The following is an 18,966-nucleotide window of genomic DNA, read 5'->3' on the forward strand; positions in this document are numbered from 1 at the left end:
AAATTTTCTTTTAAACTACAATTCAGATACAACTTTCTCTGGCAAGATATTTTCTGACTCAGTTTCTCTCTAGATACATCAAATAGCGTATTCCCTCTCTGATGCCTTTGAATCACTAAGTGCACTTTTACCATCTTGTAGCCATGTGTTTATGTGTCTATCCACCCAGTTTATTGGTGAGTTTCTTGACCTCTATATCTCAAAGTCTAGAACAAAGTCTGGAATAAACTAGGGAATCAGTAATTGTTGAATTGAATTGTTGATCACATCCAACATTAACAAAACCCCCAAACAACAAAAGTCATCTAGACTATAATCATCAAAATAATATTTTGTATACAGTGTAAGCTAAGAATAACATACTAAGTACCCAACCAATGAAACGAACCTCCTTTCGGCCAAGGAGACCCCAGAAAAACCTTAACAACTGAGTTCTTGGTTATGATGGGCGGGAGGTCAAACATGACTCATTATACTTCCTCCCTTTTGCAGTTTAGACACAACAACTGACCAGCATTCCTGTTAAAATAGAGATCTTAAGACTGACAAAACAGACTCTTTGTGGCAATGAAATACCAACTTATACACAGGATCTAAGGACACGACAGACAAGAGTTAAGTCATGTATCCCCACATGTAAATAATGAACTATGTTCTATCCACCTCAAGGTTTTTCTTTTTCTCTAGCAGCTAAACAAACATTGACCTTGGGATAAGCAAGGTTCAAACAACTGCAGCTCCACTAGGCACTGATTAACTGACCCTCAGCCTCTTTTCCACCAGCTATAATTACAAGAGACTGATTTCAGTAACTTTCTCCTGATAAGAACTGATCATGGACTGGTTCTAGCCGGTTTACAGAGGCTGCAACACAAGTGTCCTAATGTCCCAAGTGCCTATTGAAATTTAGGGTCCAATTGTAATATATTTAGTTGTTAAGTCTCCACCTCAAAGTGAACATGGCTCACATGTACCATGCATGTTTGTTCAATATGCATATGTTAAGACTGTCTCCATAAATATTCATAACTCCTACTGTACCTTGTTAAATATGTATGCTTAGCCAAGTCATTCAACATAAAATTCCTACCCCGATCCCTCCTTCAAAATGCCTGCTAACAGGCTCTGCCGCAGGCTGCACTGGCTGCACTTCCCCAACCTGTCAAATGGTCACCTTACAGCCTGTAACCTTTTATAAGAAATACAGGTTCCTTTCCAAATTTATGGATTGAGTGATTTTTAAGTTAACAAAGATGACCAGAAAATTCCTAGACATATGCTCCAGAATTTATTGTAGCTCACTTGAGAATCAAAAGAGGGAAGTCCATGAGGGCAGAATTTGGTAAAGTTTGGATATCATTATTATCATTAGTGATAATGGTGTGCAGAAAAACTTAATGAGAAGGAAATCCTCTCCCCTGCTCAGGCACTGTTTTTAGATCCCCTGTGTTCCAATATTGCACTATAATTTCAGAATGTAGATTATTTTTCTGTTCCAAAATTTCTGAAAAAATATCTATGTTCTGATTGGGCCACTAGTCTACTTTATTCTATGTCTATGAATCAAAATATTATAACATTAACAGAACAGCTTGTTATTTCTTCTCTGGGAACTGTGATCTCTCAATTCTTAATATATTTTACTTTTTACAGGTAAAATTATCATTTTAGTGCTTCAATTCTTAAAACTTTACATTAATTAAAATCTATCCTCCAAAGATCAGTGCTCAAACCTGAGTAGCAAGAGACAAAAGTCTCCAGAGAAAGAAAAAGCAAATACCACAGGAACTGACAGGTTTCAAACAAACAACAAAAAGGCTTGCATTTTCTGTTTTAACCTTTCATTACTTGAACTCTCTGAATCTATTAATTGACAGTAAGTGGACTCAAGCAGGAAATGACATTCATAGAAACAAAAACAAGTGTCAAAAGCAATTTTATTTTCAAAACCCTTAAACTTCATTGTCCCTTCAAATCATACTTAATCCTGATTTAGCAATATGTGGGTGTATGTTTGATATTCAGTGAAAATCAGTTTTTAGAAATTTGTGGGACCAGAATCTTTTTATTTAGAAGTATGCTCTTTCTGTTATGTTTAAATGGATGGAAAATTATACAGCTTGCTTTGACCACAGAAAAATTGTTAGCATATACTCAAAAAGTTTATTGAAAAAACAGTTCAGTATCTTAGTGCTTCAAGTAACAGGGCATGTAATTTAAAACTGAAATACTGAGAAACTGTTTTTATCCTCCCTGAGATATCAAGAAGTTGGAGAATTCCAATGGTGTCAACTTTCTTCTCTGCCTTCCTCAGGATGACTTATGTTTCCTTTCATAATTACAAGATAGCAAAAGTGGTTCCCAGCATCATATGCAGACCCAACTAGGCCAGTGAAAAGGAGAAATGACTCTTCTTGCCTTCAGTCTCTGTGCTAACGGAAAACTTCTCCCAAAACTCATGAGCAAACTGTCTCAAGGAACTCACTGGGCAGAGTTGGGTACTATGACCTTGCCCTAGCTGTAATGGAGGCTGGGAGGAAAAGTTCTGGTACTTTCTATGTTCCTACAAGGGAGATTGGCTTTCTGCCAATGAGGAATAAGAGGTCAAAGTGGAAAATGGCTTTAATGTGTCAGATAATGTAAGGCTGAATAATATAATGCCTGTTAAATGGATAAACATCATTAAGCATAGTACTCAGTACTAAATACAGATAGTAATTTATTTTAGTGTGACTTCTCTTGTTTTGATTTCATTGAACTCTAGAACCATTTCATGTACTTTAGTAGACTATGAACATTTTAGAAGACTCTGAATAAAAACAGAAACTGAGAATTTATTTCTGTTTTTGAATAACATCCTGTAGAATTTATTAAGCTATTGTCTCCAAACCTAAAACCCATTCTTCTGTAGTCCACTTTATGATACTGAGATTGAAATTTCAAGCCACATTTTTCCTTTTCCAGTTGGCTCTCTATTTGGATTTGCCATGAAAGGGCATGAGGGAGAGAGAGTGGCAGGCTAGAAGAAGAAGAAGGGATTGTCCCTTCCTATTTGCTTTCTGAGTCTGTTTTTCTGCTTGTTATTCTTATGTCTCTCTGGAGGCACTCTTTCACCCTGCAGTGGCGGGTGGTTCCAGGAACAACAGTTGATTCCAGTTTGCAGCTTTTGCAACTCATACAGAACCAGTCTTAGTGCCTCTCATCAGCAACACCAGCACTGGCTGGCTGGAGCATCATCCTCAGAGACCTGAGGTCCAGCTTCATGGGAAATTCCTCTGAGGTCCAAGCCACCTACGCCAGTCAAACAGGGAGCCCTCTTCACAAGTCCATAGAGAACCTCCTTCAATCCTCTAAGTTTTAATAATTTTAACCTCTTCATTTTGTTCCCCCAGTCCTAGGGGTAGCTGTTTCCTGAAGTTGTCACACATGCTCCATACACAATACCTTAGTTTAGTGTTTCTCTTTTGCCTTTTCAGTTTTTGAGTATCTAGTCATCAATTCATTATCAATTGATTTTCTATATAAAAAGCTAAATCTGTTACTGTTTTAGAGAGTGACTTACAGGTTAAATTTTTTTAATCAAAAGAAGCTTTTGCAATTTCATCTTTTCTTGCCTCCCTATAATAATGGCCATTTTCTATTTTTATTTTTTTGATGTTCAGATACCATATTGACTTGTAAATGACTAGATGCTCCTGGTTGTAACTCTACACCACCATCACAGTCTTTAACACAATCCTAACCAAAAAGCTATGTTATTCAACAGCAAATAGATTTCATAGTTACCCATTTCCTTGTAGTTCTTAAAGAAATGCAGTACTGACAGCCTGGCCTACATAGTGAAATCCTGTCTCTACTAAAAATACAAAAATTAGCCAGGCATGGTGTCATATGCCTGTAATCCCAGCTACTCGGGAGGCTGAGGCAGGAGAATTGCTTGAACTCAAGAGGCAGAGGTTGCAGTCAGCCAAGATCACACCACTGCACTCCAGCCTGGGCGACAGAGCAAGACTCTGTCTCAAGAAAAGAGAGGAGAGGAGAGGAGAGGAGAGGAGAGGAGAGGAGAGGAGAGGAGAGGAGAGGAGAGGAGAGGAGAGGAGAGGAGAGGACAGCAGTGCTATGTTCCATATGTACAAATTTCTCTAGGCTCCAAAGTCATACTTTGAAAGTAAGACATACAAAAGAGAACTGTAGCTAGAAAAAGGGAAGAAAGCCTGCATCCATGGGGGATAATGAGAGGGATGACGATGTTTTGGAAATAGAGAAACACTCAGGTGTCAGTGGTGACAAAGAACTGAAGGTGGCGGCAACAATATTAGATATCAGAGGAGAGCGAATATTCCCTAATTATCCCTACAAGTCCATGGAAAAGGGGTTTGGCATTGTGCTACTACAGGATGACCCTTCCGGAAGGTCCAGACTGACCTAGACCATTTAACCTGGGACCACTGGAATTCATTACAAGAAGAGAGAATACTTAAGAGGACTTAAGGATCTGCTCTTGAAGACTGACTGAATGAATTCAAATCCAAAGATGGAAACGTCTTTCAAACACACTTTAAAAGCTTTCACAATAACTATTTAAAGCCAGAAAAACAGAAGGAGCAAGGTTAAAGTCAGAGAAATATTGTAAAATATGTGGAGCAAGAATTAGGATGGAATGGGGAGGGAAGGAAGGATTGCAAGATATGTTACATAAGGAGTATAATTATACCTGCAACATATTTCCCAAGAACTTTTCAATCTTTAAGTTTTCTGCTTCTATGTTTTCAACAACTAGCCTAGATACAAGTTATCTAGAGGAAATGTACCACTGATTACTCTTAGTTCCCAACTGTCCCAATTTTTATAGCTATGTATAGCTGTGTAATTGACAATAAACTATTTCATAAATGCCAGCCATTTCTGACAAGTTTTAAATTGCTTTGCTTTCTACCTGTGGAACTCTTACGGAAATTAATTTTTTTTCTTTAAGTTAACCCTTACTTGCAATAATCAGAGAAAATCTGATTTTTATAAAGCTTCTTCCAAGGAACATTTGACTTGAATGTGTTAGCTTAGCTCCTAAACTGGAACTTAGTGACAAAAACAAAAACAAAAAGTTCTTGATAATTTCTTTTTAAATGTAGGATTAGCTATAGATTAATTAATTTATCTTTGCAGACTTGAGTCAGAGTTCCAGGAACTCTTATCCTGTGTTATGTGGGGCAGCCGTATCTGGAACATCCCTGCTTGGACTCTTTTATTTTTTAATCGGTATAACTCAAACAGGTGGAAAATTCCGATGCTGAAAACATCCATTTTTCACTAATTGAATAAGAGAGCTTCCCAGTCAGCTACATGAGGTATTACTATACTGAGGCATACCCACTGTGATAAGCCTCCTAAAGAATCAAGAGCTGATCGGAATGGATGGAGGCAAAGAAAGAACATACCGAAGAAGGTGAGTTTTGAATGACAGGAAAGAATGAAATGGTAGTAAGGAAACAAAAAGAATTTCATTCACAGAAGTAAGTTATAAAGCTTTGTCTCTTATGAAATGAGTAGAAAAATAACAGTAAAGATGTTTAATACATGGCTCATTATCCAAAAGACAAAATACAGAATGATGGCTTGTTCTTCAAGTTTTCATCAATTTCCATGTACTTATTCAGTAAGTGTTTACTGAGCTCCTACTTTGTCATGTACTGTTTCGGACTCTGGGAATATAAAAGTGAAAAGCACAAAGTTCCTACTTTTATGGAGAGATAATAAACACAAAACAGACAAAATACTGTTCAATTTTAAATAATTATAAGTGCACAAAGACACACCATGTGATAATAGAAATGAAGATGGCTTGGAGACGTAGTGGTGATTATTATTTTAGGTACAGTGGTCAGGGAAGGTCCCCCTGGAGAAGCCACACTTCAGCAGAGACCTGAAAGAAGTAGAGAAATGAGCCACAGGAAGATATGAAGAAAGAGGGCTCCAGGCAGGGAAATGACAACTACTCTGAGATGGGAATTAACTGAGACCTTTCTGAGGGTTGGAAAACAAGGCCAGTGTAGCTGAAGTGTAGTGTAGGAAGTGATGCTGGGGGGGTGAGAAGGAACCTGAATATGCAGGACATCCTAGGATATGTGAAAGCATTTTGAGTTTTGTTTTTGTTTTTGTCTTTGTTTTTTACTTTCAATGGGACGCCACTGCTGGTGTAAGTATGGAAATGATATAATCGATGTATGATTTAAATAATAACTGGCTGATGTGAGGGAAATGAAGTGGAAGCAGGCTGCATAGCAGTCTGAGTGAGAGATTATGCAGACTGAAACTAGGGCTATGGCTTAGTGAAGATGAAGAAAAATGGTCAAATTTGGGTTATAATTTGGAGATAGACTGACTAGACCTGTTGATTATTATTTGGGATTATTTGGACGTAAGGTGAATTCTAGGTTTTAGCAAACAATTGCTGAATGATAGTGCCATTTACCAAGATGAAGAAGATGGAGGGAACCTTATAAGAGTTTTGGCTGGTATCAGTGAATGAGAGAATCAGGAATATACACCTACTGAAAACAGCTTGAATTACAAAGACGGAAATGTGGGAATGTGAAGAGTGACTAAATTTGGTCATAGAAAAGTTAATTCCTACATGATAAACAACTAGGGCTTCCGCCAAAATGAAATCATAGTCTAAGTGAAATCATGGTTTTGTGACAAACAACAGACTGTCATTCAAAACTGCATCTAGGATGCAATGATAATTCAGGAATGGAGAGAAACATGAAGAAACAGTAAAAGGAAAAAAACAAAAAACAAACAAACAAAAAAAAACACCAGAACAGACAGTAGAAAAAGGTATGCCTTTCGGTGTGGCAGCCTAGTTCAAAAGAAACAATTGTCTTTCTCTTAGAACAACCCCCCTTATCCCCAGTCCTGGCCAGCCACATTTCACCCTGCACAATTCACACTGCATCCACAGCTGACTGGACTAGGGAAGTAAGCCTGAGTCAAGTTAAGCCACATGTGGCTTCTGTTCTAAAATCTGAAATTAAGATCAAATGATATTTGTGTTCATTTTGAGTCAGATTTAGGTTTGTACTTTAATATGCTAATGCAGGATGGTTAAGTTGACCATATGTCACTTTGTGGATCTAAGAAGTAGAGAATATTGGTTGGAAGAGAGCAGAGGGAAGCAGGTGATGAGAAAAAAGCAGCAGTGGGGGAAGGAAAGAGTTCTGACCAGGGTCCAAGCTGCAAGCTGTCTTCATACACCTCTGTGGCCTTACAGTACACCCTTCCTGATAGTATGCATTCTGTTACTCACATATAGGGAAGCAAATAAAGATCACTCAGAACAATTATTTTGAAGATTATTTCATTTTGATATAATGTTTTGTCAGTAAAATAGCATAAAAAGAGGAGGGCGGTAGACTGAGTGGCATATGTCCCTCTCCCCTCATTGGCACATTCTATACTGTCTCACAGAGACAGTGATATCAGAGAATAATGTGCTACTGTCCCAGAAAGGAAAAAAGAAATCTGCCTGTTAAACAACAGTATGTGATAGAACTAGAAACATTAAAAAGTACATGAATCCAGTTGGGAAAATTGCAAACACATACACACACATAGGATGCTGACTCGAGGATATATTACCTGTTATAACCATACAAACGTACTAAAATTTCAGGACAATTCCTTTTTAAACTTTCTGTTGGTGTAATATAAGAATAGAAAAGTATATGTAAGTGTACCAAATTTTTACAAACTGAATTTTTCTGTACAATCAGCACCTAGATCAATGAGTATAATATTACACAACTGTTTTGTTTTTTGTACTTAGCTGGGGTGTAAGTGTATCTGTATACATCTACATCTAATAAATCTTTAAACGAATGTACTGAGTATGAAGTTGATTATCCTCTTTTCCCTCTTTTATGAACATTTCTATGATTTCCACAGGTTATCTCATTTAACCTTTTCCACAATCCTGTTAGGCTAATTGCCATGCCTATTTTACAAGACTAAATTGAGGCTCAAAGATATTTATTGACATGTCCCAGTTCACACATCTAAAAACCAAACCTAGCTCTGTCTCACTGCCAAAGTATTATTAACTGCTATACCAGCTGCCTGACTGATTCTGGTAAAGTGACAGTGGGCTATGGCCAGCAAGTTTACTTGATTAATTTATTATGTATAATAACAAGAAATGAGGTTTTAAAATGGGTATTTAAGAAAAGTATAAAACTGCCATTATTAAATGGAGAAGTAACAAAATAAAAATAGTGATTGCAAGAGATGATTCTAGACTTATATATTTAAGAATAGGAATTGTGGCTGGGTGCGGTAGCTCACGTCTGTAATTCCAGCACTTTGGGAGGTGGAGGTGGGCAGATTTCCTGAGGTCAGGAGTTCGAGGCCAGCCTGGCTAACGTGGTAAAACCCCAGCTCTACTAAAAATACAAAAATTAGCTAGCCGTGGTAGCACACACCTATAGTCCCAGCTACTTGGGAGTCTGAGACAGGAGAATCACTTCAACCCGGGAGGCGGAGGTTACAGTGAGCCAAGATTAAGCCATTGCACTCCCAGCCTGAGTGACAGAGCGAGACTCTATCTCAAAAAAAAAAAAAAAAAAAAAAAAGAATAGGAGTTAATGGCAATTAAAAGTGCTTCTTCTTTCTTTTTTAAAGCATGCCAGCAACAGTCATAAAATAATGGAGAACAGGATTAAGTTTATGCACATTTGAGGAAAGATTCAACTGAAGTTGGAAAGGTCTATGTAAGATAAGAAAATGGAAGAGTTGAAACCCATTACCTAGTGTGCAAACCTAGGAAACCAGAATTGGTAAATATGTTATGCATGATGAAAATCTGAAATGGGGTGGCTATTTGGGTACTGTGAGAAGATGAATTTGATATTCAATATTTACATAATCAGGAGCTGTGTTGGCATCCTCTCCAGGTTTTTCATTCACTCCCATTTCAAACTTTTCATCCCTCACCATAGCAAAAAGATCAAAACACTTTTATGGGAATAATAATTTGGAAGGACTGGGCTATAAAGCCAATTAAAATTGGTGTTGATAGCTCAATAACAGATGTGGTTCAATTGGCTATTTCTAGAAGCCTTATGCAAAGGTTATTTTTCCTTTTCATCATTGGTACTTAAGCTAGTTAGGTATCAGAGTTCTCCCTCCCCCTCCCTCCTCTCTCCCTCCCTTCCTCTTTCCTTCCCTCCTTCCTGTTTTTGATGTGGGTAAAACTCATAGAACCTGTGCTTCTGTCACTGTGGCTGATTTCTCAAGGTATTGGATAATGATTTTGGTTAAATAACTCCGAATAATAGAGTGTATCTTAATTCTGGATATATTTTATAGATTTGTCTATTTAAGTGATGCTGATAAATACCCCTCCTTGGGCCCTGTCTTGAATGTTCAAAGAATAATTTGTTCTGGTTTCATATTCAATAAATGAATCACCAAAGTGTTCAGTACATATTAGACACCATTAAATACATAGGAAGCTTTTAGCCAGTTGAGTCTGATTTATACAGGCAAATATTACCTACTTAATGCAATCCAAAAGAGCTTCTCAACAGTATATATTTTTGTAAATGTGTATGCATTTATTTTCACCATTAACTTACAAAACTTGTGTTCCAATTTAAAATATTAATTTATGTTTCTTCCTTGAAAAAACTGCTATATTCTTTCTTTTTAATTAACTCATTTCTTTTCTTGAAAGAAAAGTCAATAATCTCTATGCTCCAAGGTCTATATCACATTCAACCTTCTTCCACGTCTCTACCAAATTAAAAACAAAAGCAATGAAGAAACAAACTCAAGAAATGGGAAAAAAAGAGTTAAAGAATGACTAAAGGTGCCAAAGTCTCGTTTGATCTCATAATAATAGAATGGAAATTAATTTAATACACTTACAGCATTATGTAAAGGACTGCATCTTTCAGACTTTGAGTCATCAATAGAATATATCAATTTATTCCATACATTTTCTTTCTTTTCGTCTGATCTTTTTTCTTTTCTTTTCTTTCCTTTTTTTATTTTTATTTTTATTTTTGAGACAGGGTCTCTCTCTGTCGCCCAGGCTTGAGTACAGTGGCGTGACCTTGGCTCACTGCAACCCTCCACCTCCCGAGTTCAAGCAATTCCTGTGCTTCAGCCTCCAAAGTAGTTGGAATTACAGGTGTGCACCACCACACCCAGCTAATTTTATTATTTTTATTAGAGATGGCGTTTCACTATGTTGGCAAGGCTGGTCTGGAACTCCTGACCTTAAGTGATCTGCCTGCCTCAGCCTCCCAAAGTGCTGAGATTACAGGCTTGAGCCACCATGCCCACCTTATTCCACACATTTTCTAATAAATACTTCACACCTTTATGCTGTAAAATGTATGGCTTATCACAGATACGCATTTCTTAAATGATGATTCTGTAAAAGGAAGAGATGACTAAGAGTTGCACCATTGCTGTTACTTCATACTTACAGCGACTGCCTCCAGGATTTGTTTAACAGCATCTGCAGCATCTCGCTCACTGTAATATCCCTTTTCCACAATCCTGGAACAAAAAGAAAGGAAATGCTTCTCAGGCACATTCATTCAGAAGAGTGGATATTAAAAGAAGTTAAGTACATTAATGTTAAAGATGGTGCATGTAAACAATTGAAACAAGCTACCATACTACCATGGGAAAGATTTCCACAAACTGACACTCTAAAACTCTTTGAGTTTACTTAGGAAAATGAAATACTCTTATTTTTCCTTGGCTTGAACTATCCGTTGCATTTGAGGAAAAAACACTTTGTTTTAAACTTTGTTTTGTGAATCATTTTAAACATATGCCAGTAGATATTATACAATGAAACACCCCCATGTAATTGTCACATAGCTTTAACTATACATTCATGAAGTTTTATTTGCTTAATTATTTCCACTCCTTCCTTCTTATTTTGAAGCACACATTGGACATTATATAATTTCATTTCTAAATATTTAAGGAGGTTATCTCTAAAAGATAAGGGACCCTCTAAAAATCATAGTTATAATTCCAATATCATACCTATAATTTTTTAATATTATCAAATATGCAATGTTTCAAATTTCTAATTGTCTGAAACATGTTAAATTACTTGTTTGAATAAGTATCCAAATAAGGTCCATGAAACTTGATTGGTTGGTATATCTCTTAGTCTCTTTTAACCTGTAGTTTCTCCCTCTCTCTCTCTCTTCCCCAGCAACCCTCTTTCTCTTCCTCCATTCTTCCCTTTTTTTTTTTTTTTTTTTTTTTTGAGTCGGAGTCTCGCTCTGTCTCCCAGGCTGGAGTGCAGTGCCTGGATCTTAGCTCACCACAAGCTCAGCCTCCTGGGTTCACGCCATTCTCCTGCCTCAGCCTCCCCAGTAGCTGGGACTACAGGCGCCCGCCACTACGCCCGGCTAGTTTTTTGTATTTTTTAGTAGAGACGGGGTTTCACTGTGTTCGCCAGGATGGTCTCGATCTCCTGACCTTGTGATTCGCCCGTCTCGGCCTCCCAAAGTGCTGGGATTACAGGCTTGAACCACCGCGCCCGGCCCCATTCTTCCCTTTAATTCCTTCTCCATCTCTGTTTCATTTTTGCTGTGTTTCTTTTTTGAAAGCTGGTCACCTGTTCTTTAGTCTCCCTGCTTGGCAATGTGATTCTCTAAAAAAAACATGGGGCTTTGTTGTACAGGTTATTTCATCACCCAGGTATTAAGCCTAGTACCCATAAGTTAGTTTTCCTGATCTTCTTTCTCCTTCCTCCCACCCTCCACCCTCCTATAGGCCCCAATGTGTGTTGTTCCTCTCTGTATCCATGTATTCTCATCATTTAGCTTCCACTTGTAAGTGAGAACATGTGGTATTTGGTTTTCTGTTCCAGCGTTAGTTTGCTAAGGAAAATGGCCTCCAGCTCCATCCATGTCCCTTCAAAGGACATGATCTCATTTCTTTTTATGGCTGCATAGTATTGTATGGTGTATATGTACATTTTCTTTATTTAATCTGAACCTAATCAAGACCCCAGCATTATCTATTAATAATAAAAAAAAGGGGGGCAGAGAAATAGCTCCAAAGACATCAAGGGGATAGAATCACATTTGATTCTAGAGGATTACATTTCATTCTATAGCCTTGATATCTTTGGAGCTATTTCTCTGCCCTCTCTACTTTTTATTAATGAATAGCATTAGGGTCTTGATTAGACTCAGTGAATTTTTAGCAAATACACTTTATAGGGAGTATTTTGTATTTTCACAAGAAGTTGCATGTTCAATTATGCTCCATCTCATGTTGATAACAGTAATTGATTATCAATGCCTAGATCCATCAAGTCATTAGCAGTTTCAAGTTGGTAAAATCTATCATTGCTTCTTTGTTAGCTAAAAATTTTCTAGTAATACAATTCTTATAGGAAAGAGGGGATAAATCATTAGTTTTTTAACTTACCAGTTTTCAAAATAATGAGTTCATTCACCAACATTTTCAGTGACCAGTTAGTGTTTTTGTTCATTTTCTGGTATCATTTTGAAAGTATGGATTTAACCATATTTTGTATGTTTCAATCTGCTCTAGCTCTTCCTGGGTCAGTAGAAGGCTATGCAGGTTGGCTTCTGAAGTCTTTGGTGGTTCTTTTTCTATCCAGTATAATACAATACCTGAGGTTTATTTTGTACATTTGCTGCCTCAAACCTAGAATAAGTCATTGTCTCCTAGAAGTACACTTTTAGTGGCAGACAGTATTTTTCTAATTTTACATTTTATTCTTCAATTAAAAAATAAATATATATGTACATATGTTGATATTCCCCATCTCCTAGACAAACAATATCATATTAATATGTACAAAATGTTTTATATATGTTTTTACCATGTTGTGCATTTTATGTGCTTTTCCTCTTTAATTTTACTTTTTTGCATTTAGGAGTGTTTGTATTTTTGTTTTAATGTTTTTAACATTAGTTTCTTCTTTTTTGGTTTGTTCTGTACTCCCAGCAATACTGACATTAACTAGCTGATATGGTTTGGATTTTGGGGATTTGTGTTCCCACCCAAATCTCATGTCAAACTGGAGGAGGGGCCCGGTGGGAGGTGATCGGATCATGGGGGAGGATTTCTCCCTTGCCATTATCATGATTGTGAGTGACTTGTCATGAGATCTTATGGTTTAAGTGTGTGGCACTTCCCCCTTTGTGCTGTCTCTCTCCTGCTCTGCCATGGGAAGATGTGCCTTGCTTCCCCTTCACCTTCTGTCATGATAGTTAAGTTTCTTGAGACCTCTGCAGCCATGCAGAACTGGGGGTCAATTAAACCTCTTTTCTTTATAAATCACCCAGTCCCAGGTAGTTCTTTATAGTGTGTGAGAACAGACTAATACACTAGCAATCCAGCTAGTATGAACTTACAATGCAGATACAATATATAGCTGTCAAAAATTGAGAAGAAATAAGAACAGCTTGAAAAATATAAACTTCTTGATTGCTGTATAATTACCAACAAGTAAAAGAATATTATTTCAAAGTAATAGGAGGAAAGGGAGCCTCATTATCTTAAGTAGGCGACAATTTTCTTCTGATACATGATGTGATTTTCAAAAAATCTGATGACAATCTGATTTTCTCCAAATAATTGACTTGCTCTTTTTGCATGAATGTGGGCAAAGAATTCTTCTTTTAATTTAAAGTATTTTAAGACGTGTTTTATGAGAAACATGGTAGTTGTTCTGGGTTGTGTTATTTTGATTTGTGGCATAATCCTTCAATTTAGAGTGCTTTCATTATTCTTTTTAAATTGCAGGAATATTTTCTTGAAGTAGAATGTTTTATATTTGTTTTCTTCCATTGCTTTGGTTTTCTTCTTTGGGGTGTGCAATTATACATATGTAAGAATTTTTCTACCTTTGATTTATATTGTTTTTCTACAGTTTTCTTAGTTTTAGCTTATTTTGTAACACTATCTTATTTTCATGGTTTTTTGTGGGTGTTTCTTCCTGACATGCTTTCACTGCCTGAAGGAACTTTATTCTCCTCCTTATTGTCTGTCCTCTATTGACCTCCAGCTCCATCCATGTCCCATAATCATTCTCTATTGGAACTAACTGAGATACTTTTCTGTTGCTGTCCATTTTTAAGCCAAGTTGGTTTACTTAACCTTTTGACAGAGTGATACTTCAGGATATCTTTTTTAGTTTCATGGCTCTTAACTTTCTGGTTATGTTCATGAAGCATTCAAAAATATGCCCTCATTCTTTCTGAGATCTCTTCCCTCCCCTGGAACTTCATTCCTTTGCCTTTACCGTCTCTACACGGATTAATCTGGAAACCCTTCCCAGCAGTTTTTCCTAAGTGTAGAACATTTTCCCCAAGGGACTTTAGATTTTTGTTTCAGGAGTTCACAAGACCTTGACAATGAATTAGCTTTTTAGACCTTACTGCAGGTGCACCCCTTGTACTTTTCAGAAATTTGGGTGGTAAAAATCTTTCCCAATTTTGGCTTCTTTTTTTTTTTTGTATTGACCTATGCTTCTTCCAAATAACTTGAAGATTTGAGAGACTTGAGTGTTTGCCTACTTTGGGGTTTCTCATTTGTCTTCTTGCTTCTTCGTGTACAAGTGATAATTCCACGTGGCTCTTCCTGTTGTCATTAGCTAGTCCTCACTCACTTGTATGTTAGGCTTCATGTGGATACCCTGTCACCTGGTTTTGCTGTAGATATTGTCATTGAGTTTTTGATTTTTTAGAAGTAGTTGCTGTCTAGTCTTATGAGGAGCTTTTGGAAGACTGAAAAACTACTTTGTTGCTATGTCTAACTTTCCAGAATTTCAGGAGAAAACACATTTCTAATAGCACTGTAGATTACCACCTTGCATAAGATGACTTCAGGTGGCACAAAGTTTGAATATGGTCATTTCAAAACATAAAGGACAGTTTCAACAATGTTTGTAATTTTAAATAGAAACTTTTCTTAGTACCTCAAATAGCATTTTTTCAGAAAGTACTTTTCTTTGATTTCTGTTTTCTTTAGATGTTGTGATAAGAAGTTTTAAGTTCTCAAAGTAGTTGGTATTAAAAGTTGAATTTAAAATCTATAAAATGTTTCCAAAATAGGAGATGGGGTGGTGGTGAGAAGAAGCAGAACAAAACAGATATGTCAAAAGTAAAAAATGTATTAAAAGAAAAGACCTCAATGATTATAGTTATTAAAATTCAGAAAAAATATACTGATGCAAAAATTTCAATTATCTTGTTTTCCTTATTTAGTTAATTAGAACATTGGCAAGCAAGGCAAATTCATCATCTTTTTATTTTTGGGATACTTTGCCAGCACTAGGGTCAAATGAAAAGAGAAAATAGATTACAATTTTCAGGGAATGACTACTCATTGGTTCTTGAGTATCATTTTCTTTTTTTTTTTTTTTTTTTTAAGACGGAGTCTCGCTCTGTCACCCAGGCTGGAGTGCAGTGGCCCGCTCTCTGCTCACTGCAAGCTCCGCCTCCCGGGTTCACGCAATTCTCCTGCCTCAGCCTCCCGAGCAGCTGGGACTACAGGCGCCCGCCACCTCGCCCGGCTTATTTTTTTTTTTTTGTATTTTTAGTAGAGACGGGGTTTCACCATGTTAGCCAGGATGGTCTCGATCTCCTGACCTCGTGATCCGCCCGTCTCGGCTTTCTTATGATATTTACTTACAAAACTATGAAATTTTCCAATTCACGATTAGGTTAAATGGTCTAATTATAAAAATGTAATTGAAATGCTTCCTGGGGCTATACTTTCTGAACATTTTGAAATTAAGTACGAGGGAAGGGGAAAAGAAGTACTATTGTGACAGAGTAAGTTCAGGACGTTGGCTACCATGACATCATTCTCTGCATTTTACTCAAAACATGGGTTTTGTGGTATCTCTATCATCCAGCACAAATGTAATTAGTGTCTCCTCCGTGCCCTGTACCTACAGCCCCAGGAGCTTGGCTTTCTCCAGTTTTGTTAAAAGAGGGGAGTTGTTACAAAGATGATGGAGAAGAATAGCTGCTAAATTTCTTTGCAACCTTATATTATCTCCAGAAGGGAATAAAATCAATTATCTCCTGGCCTACAACAGTGTGGATTTTCCCCATAGTCACTCACCCAGGCTAGAGCTTTACCACAGCTGCTTTGCAATACTTTTCCAGAGCGCACTATTCATGCAAATGACACCCCTTGTGGTTGAACAGAGCCAAATTCCACAACCATGAGCTGTCTCCCTTAGGTGTCTATTAAACACACAGTTCTTAGAGGCATCAGCACTCTTCGGAAAGGCAGTATTTCACCCACTAGAATCTCCTCTCTATATTTTGGTTTATTATGTAGTCTCAAGCTTCAGCCTAAATATCTTCTGTATTTTCATTTGGCTATAACTCAGGGTTAAGTGCCTACTGTGAACTAAATGTTTATGTCTCCCCCAAATTCATACGGTGAAACCTAATCACCAATGTGATGGTATTAGGAGGTGGGGCCTTTGGGAGGTGATTCTATCATGAAGGAGGAACCTTCATGAATGGGATTAATGCCTTTATAAAAGAGACCCTAGAAAGCTTCTTTGCCCCTTCCACCATGTGTGGACACAGCTGGAAAGTGCCATCTATGAATCAAAAAGCAGCTCCTCACCAGACATCGAATCTGCTGACACTTTCATCTTGGACTTTCCAGCATCCAGAACTGTGAGAAATAAATTTCCGTTGTTTATAAGCCACTCACTACAAGAAATTTTGTTATATCAGCCCGAAAGGACTAAGATAGTGCCTATGTTTCAGAATATGTTCTTGAGTGAATCTCTAGGGCCTGGCTTGATGGAAGAGTAAATTTTCTTGGGAGCTGTCTTCAGGTGGAGGGAGAGAGGAGTAGTAGGTATATGAAGAACAGTTAATGGAAACTTTACTAATTTTCCCCAATATATGTTAAGTTAGTGAAATAATTCATTTAATTGATCAGAGGATACATTTCAACAGACGTATCTGTTAATTTATTTATTCAATAAATATTAGGGAGTGCCTGTTATGTGCTGACCACTCAATAGTGAACTGGACATGGCCTCTGCACTCATGGGATTTCTCTTGGTATAAGCAGGCAACATTCAACACCGTGTGCTAAATGATGTGATAGAGGTATTAAAGAATGGCCTGAGAGCTCTGAGAAAATGCAGGTAATCTATTCTGGAGGCCATGTAGGGTAAGGAAAGGATTCCAGAAATAGCTATATCTCCGCTCACACCTGAAATGTGTACAGAAATTTTTCAGATGCAGGGAGAATGGCAGTTGGGGGTGAGGATAGGTATGGAAGAAGAAGATGGTGATATTCATCCACATTCCTAACTTCTAATGTGAGCCAGGTACTTGCTGGATACAAACAGAATAAGATTTGGGCCTTGCCCCAGGTGACAGATGGTGGAGGAAAGAAAGTTGCAAACAAAAAACATTATCATAGATGTAATGTATGTTATGTAGGGTTTGTACCACCAAGGGATTTATTAATTCTGTAGTGAGAAACAGCATCCGTACAGTAGATATGAGGGGCAAGGGCACAAAACGCAAGTGCCTCCCCACCTCATTTCAATGTGAACTCTGCACACTGTATCTTGGCCAAACATCACCCTTCAGCCGCTTCTATTCCAGGCAGCTTCTGCTAAAAGGAGTTTTGTTCCCAGATGATTCTTTAACCAGATTGTCACAGGGTTAGGTTACTGAAACTCAGACATCCCATTTTAAATATTTTATAAGTTGAGCTGTCATTCAGGCTATCCATGGCTGACTAACAAGTTCAATAGCAATGAACTCGAGTCATAAATGCAGGTTTACAACTTAGAACCATGATTACAAGTGATGATGCAGTGACCAAGCAAAGGAAAATGAAATCTTGCAATTCATTTCTCTCAATTTCAGTCGTATGACATCAGTAGATGTGTTTGTCCAAAGCCTTCTGCAGGGCACTGTGGTAAAATTATTAGCCTTCTCACTAGACTGTTGCTTGGATCACCCATAGAGCCTAGCCGCAAGACTTGCCCATAGTCAGTAAATATTTATGGAATCAATACCAATTGCAAAGTGAATGGATATCAGAAAAATTTCAGATTGTGGACATTTGGACAATACTTTTGCCTATGTTCATTATCATGGGGAACAAAAGCACTGGACTCAGATGTGATTCCCTTCACAAGCACATTGGCCATGGCTCCAGAGGAAGAACAGCTGTGTAGATGCTTCCCAGAGGACAATGCAATAAGTGAAGAGATTACTGCTGGCTTTAGGAAGAAACTCAGAGTTACATAGCTTTAGATATTGCTGGAATAACATGAATCTTTTTAGAAACTTATTTTAAACAAAATCAAAGTAATTTAAATTCCTTAAAATAGAGTATTTCTTTCATGAAGTAACACATAATAATTCCTTTATACAATTTAGCTGGCATCTCAAAAAATTTGCCAATGAAATTGAACCATGGATAGACAGTCAAGGGTTTATAGCTTTATACGAAACACATTCATGACTGAGTTTTAGAAGCAATGAAATATTTAATCATTGTAGGGGTTTTAAAGCTGTAAAAATAGAGGCATAATTTTGGCTGGTATTTTTGTTTTTTCATATTTAAACATAGTTATTGCTGTATTTCTCTTCAGATTTAGTAAACTAATTTCTGTTTCGTGATTTGAAAAATAATAAGCAGTTAAGATGCTACCAGCACTTTAAGATAATTGTCACAGGCCCAGGGCCCTGTGGTTTGCCTCTGTGCCACACAGTTTCCCAGCCTTCCATTGTGGGTTAGGCCAGAGGGCTCAGAGCGCAAAACAAAATGTCTTCTAGGATTCTAATCACGCCACTGACCCAAAAGGCTGCCCTGAGACCCCAGTTCCTAAAGGTCCCTCAGCCACCAGGGGGCGTAGCAGACATCTGGAGATCTGGGAAGGAAGCGCGAAGG

At 37.5% G+C, this 18,966-nt stretch overlaps 1 protein-coding gene across 1 annotated transcript in view; it reads right to left on the minus strand.

The window, feature by feature from the left end:
• Positions 1 to 18,966, minus strand: part of CAMK4 (calcium/calmodulin dependent protein kinase IV) — a 263,646-nt gene that overhangs the window by 78,048 nt on the left and 166,632 nt on the right. Inside the window, exon 5 of the mRNA XM_008014118.3 lies at positions 10,491 to 10,563. Coding sequence (XP_008012309.3) covers positions 10,491 to 10,563 — 73 coding nt within the window. The remainder of the gene's footprint in view (positions 1 to 10,490; positions 10,564 to 18,966) is intronic.

The sequence above is a fragment of the Chlorocebus sabaeus genome, chromosome 23, assembly GCF_047675955.1.
Source record: "Chlorocebus sabaeus isolate Y175 chromosome 23, mChlSab1.0.hap1, whole genome shotgun sequence".
NCBI lineage: Eukaryota > Metazoa > Chordata > Mammalia > Primates > Cercopithecidae > Chlorocebus > Chlorocebus sabaeus.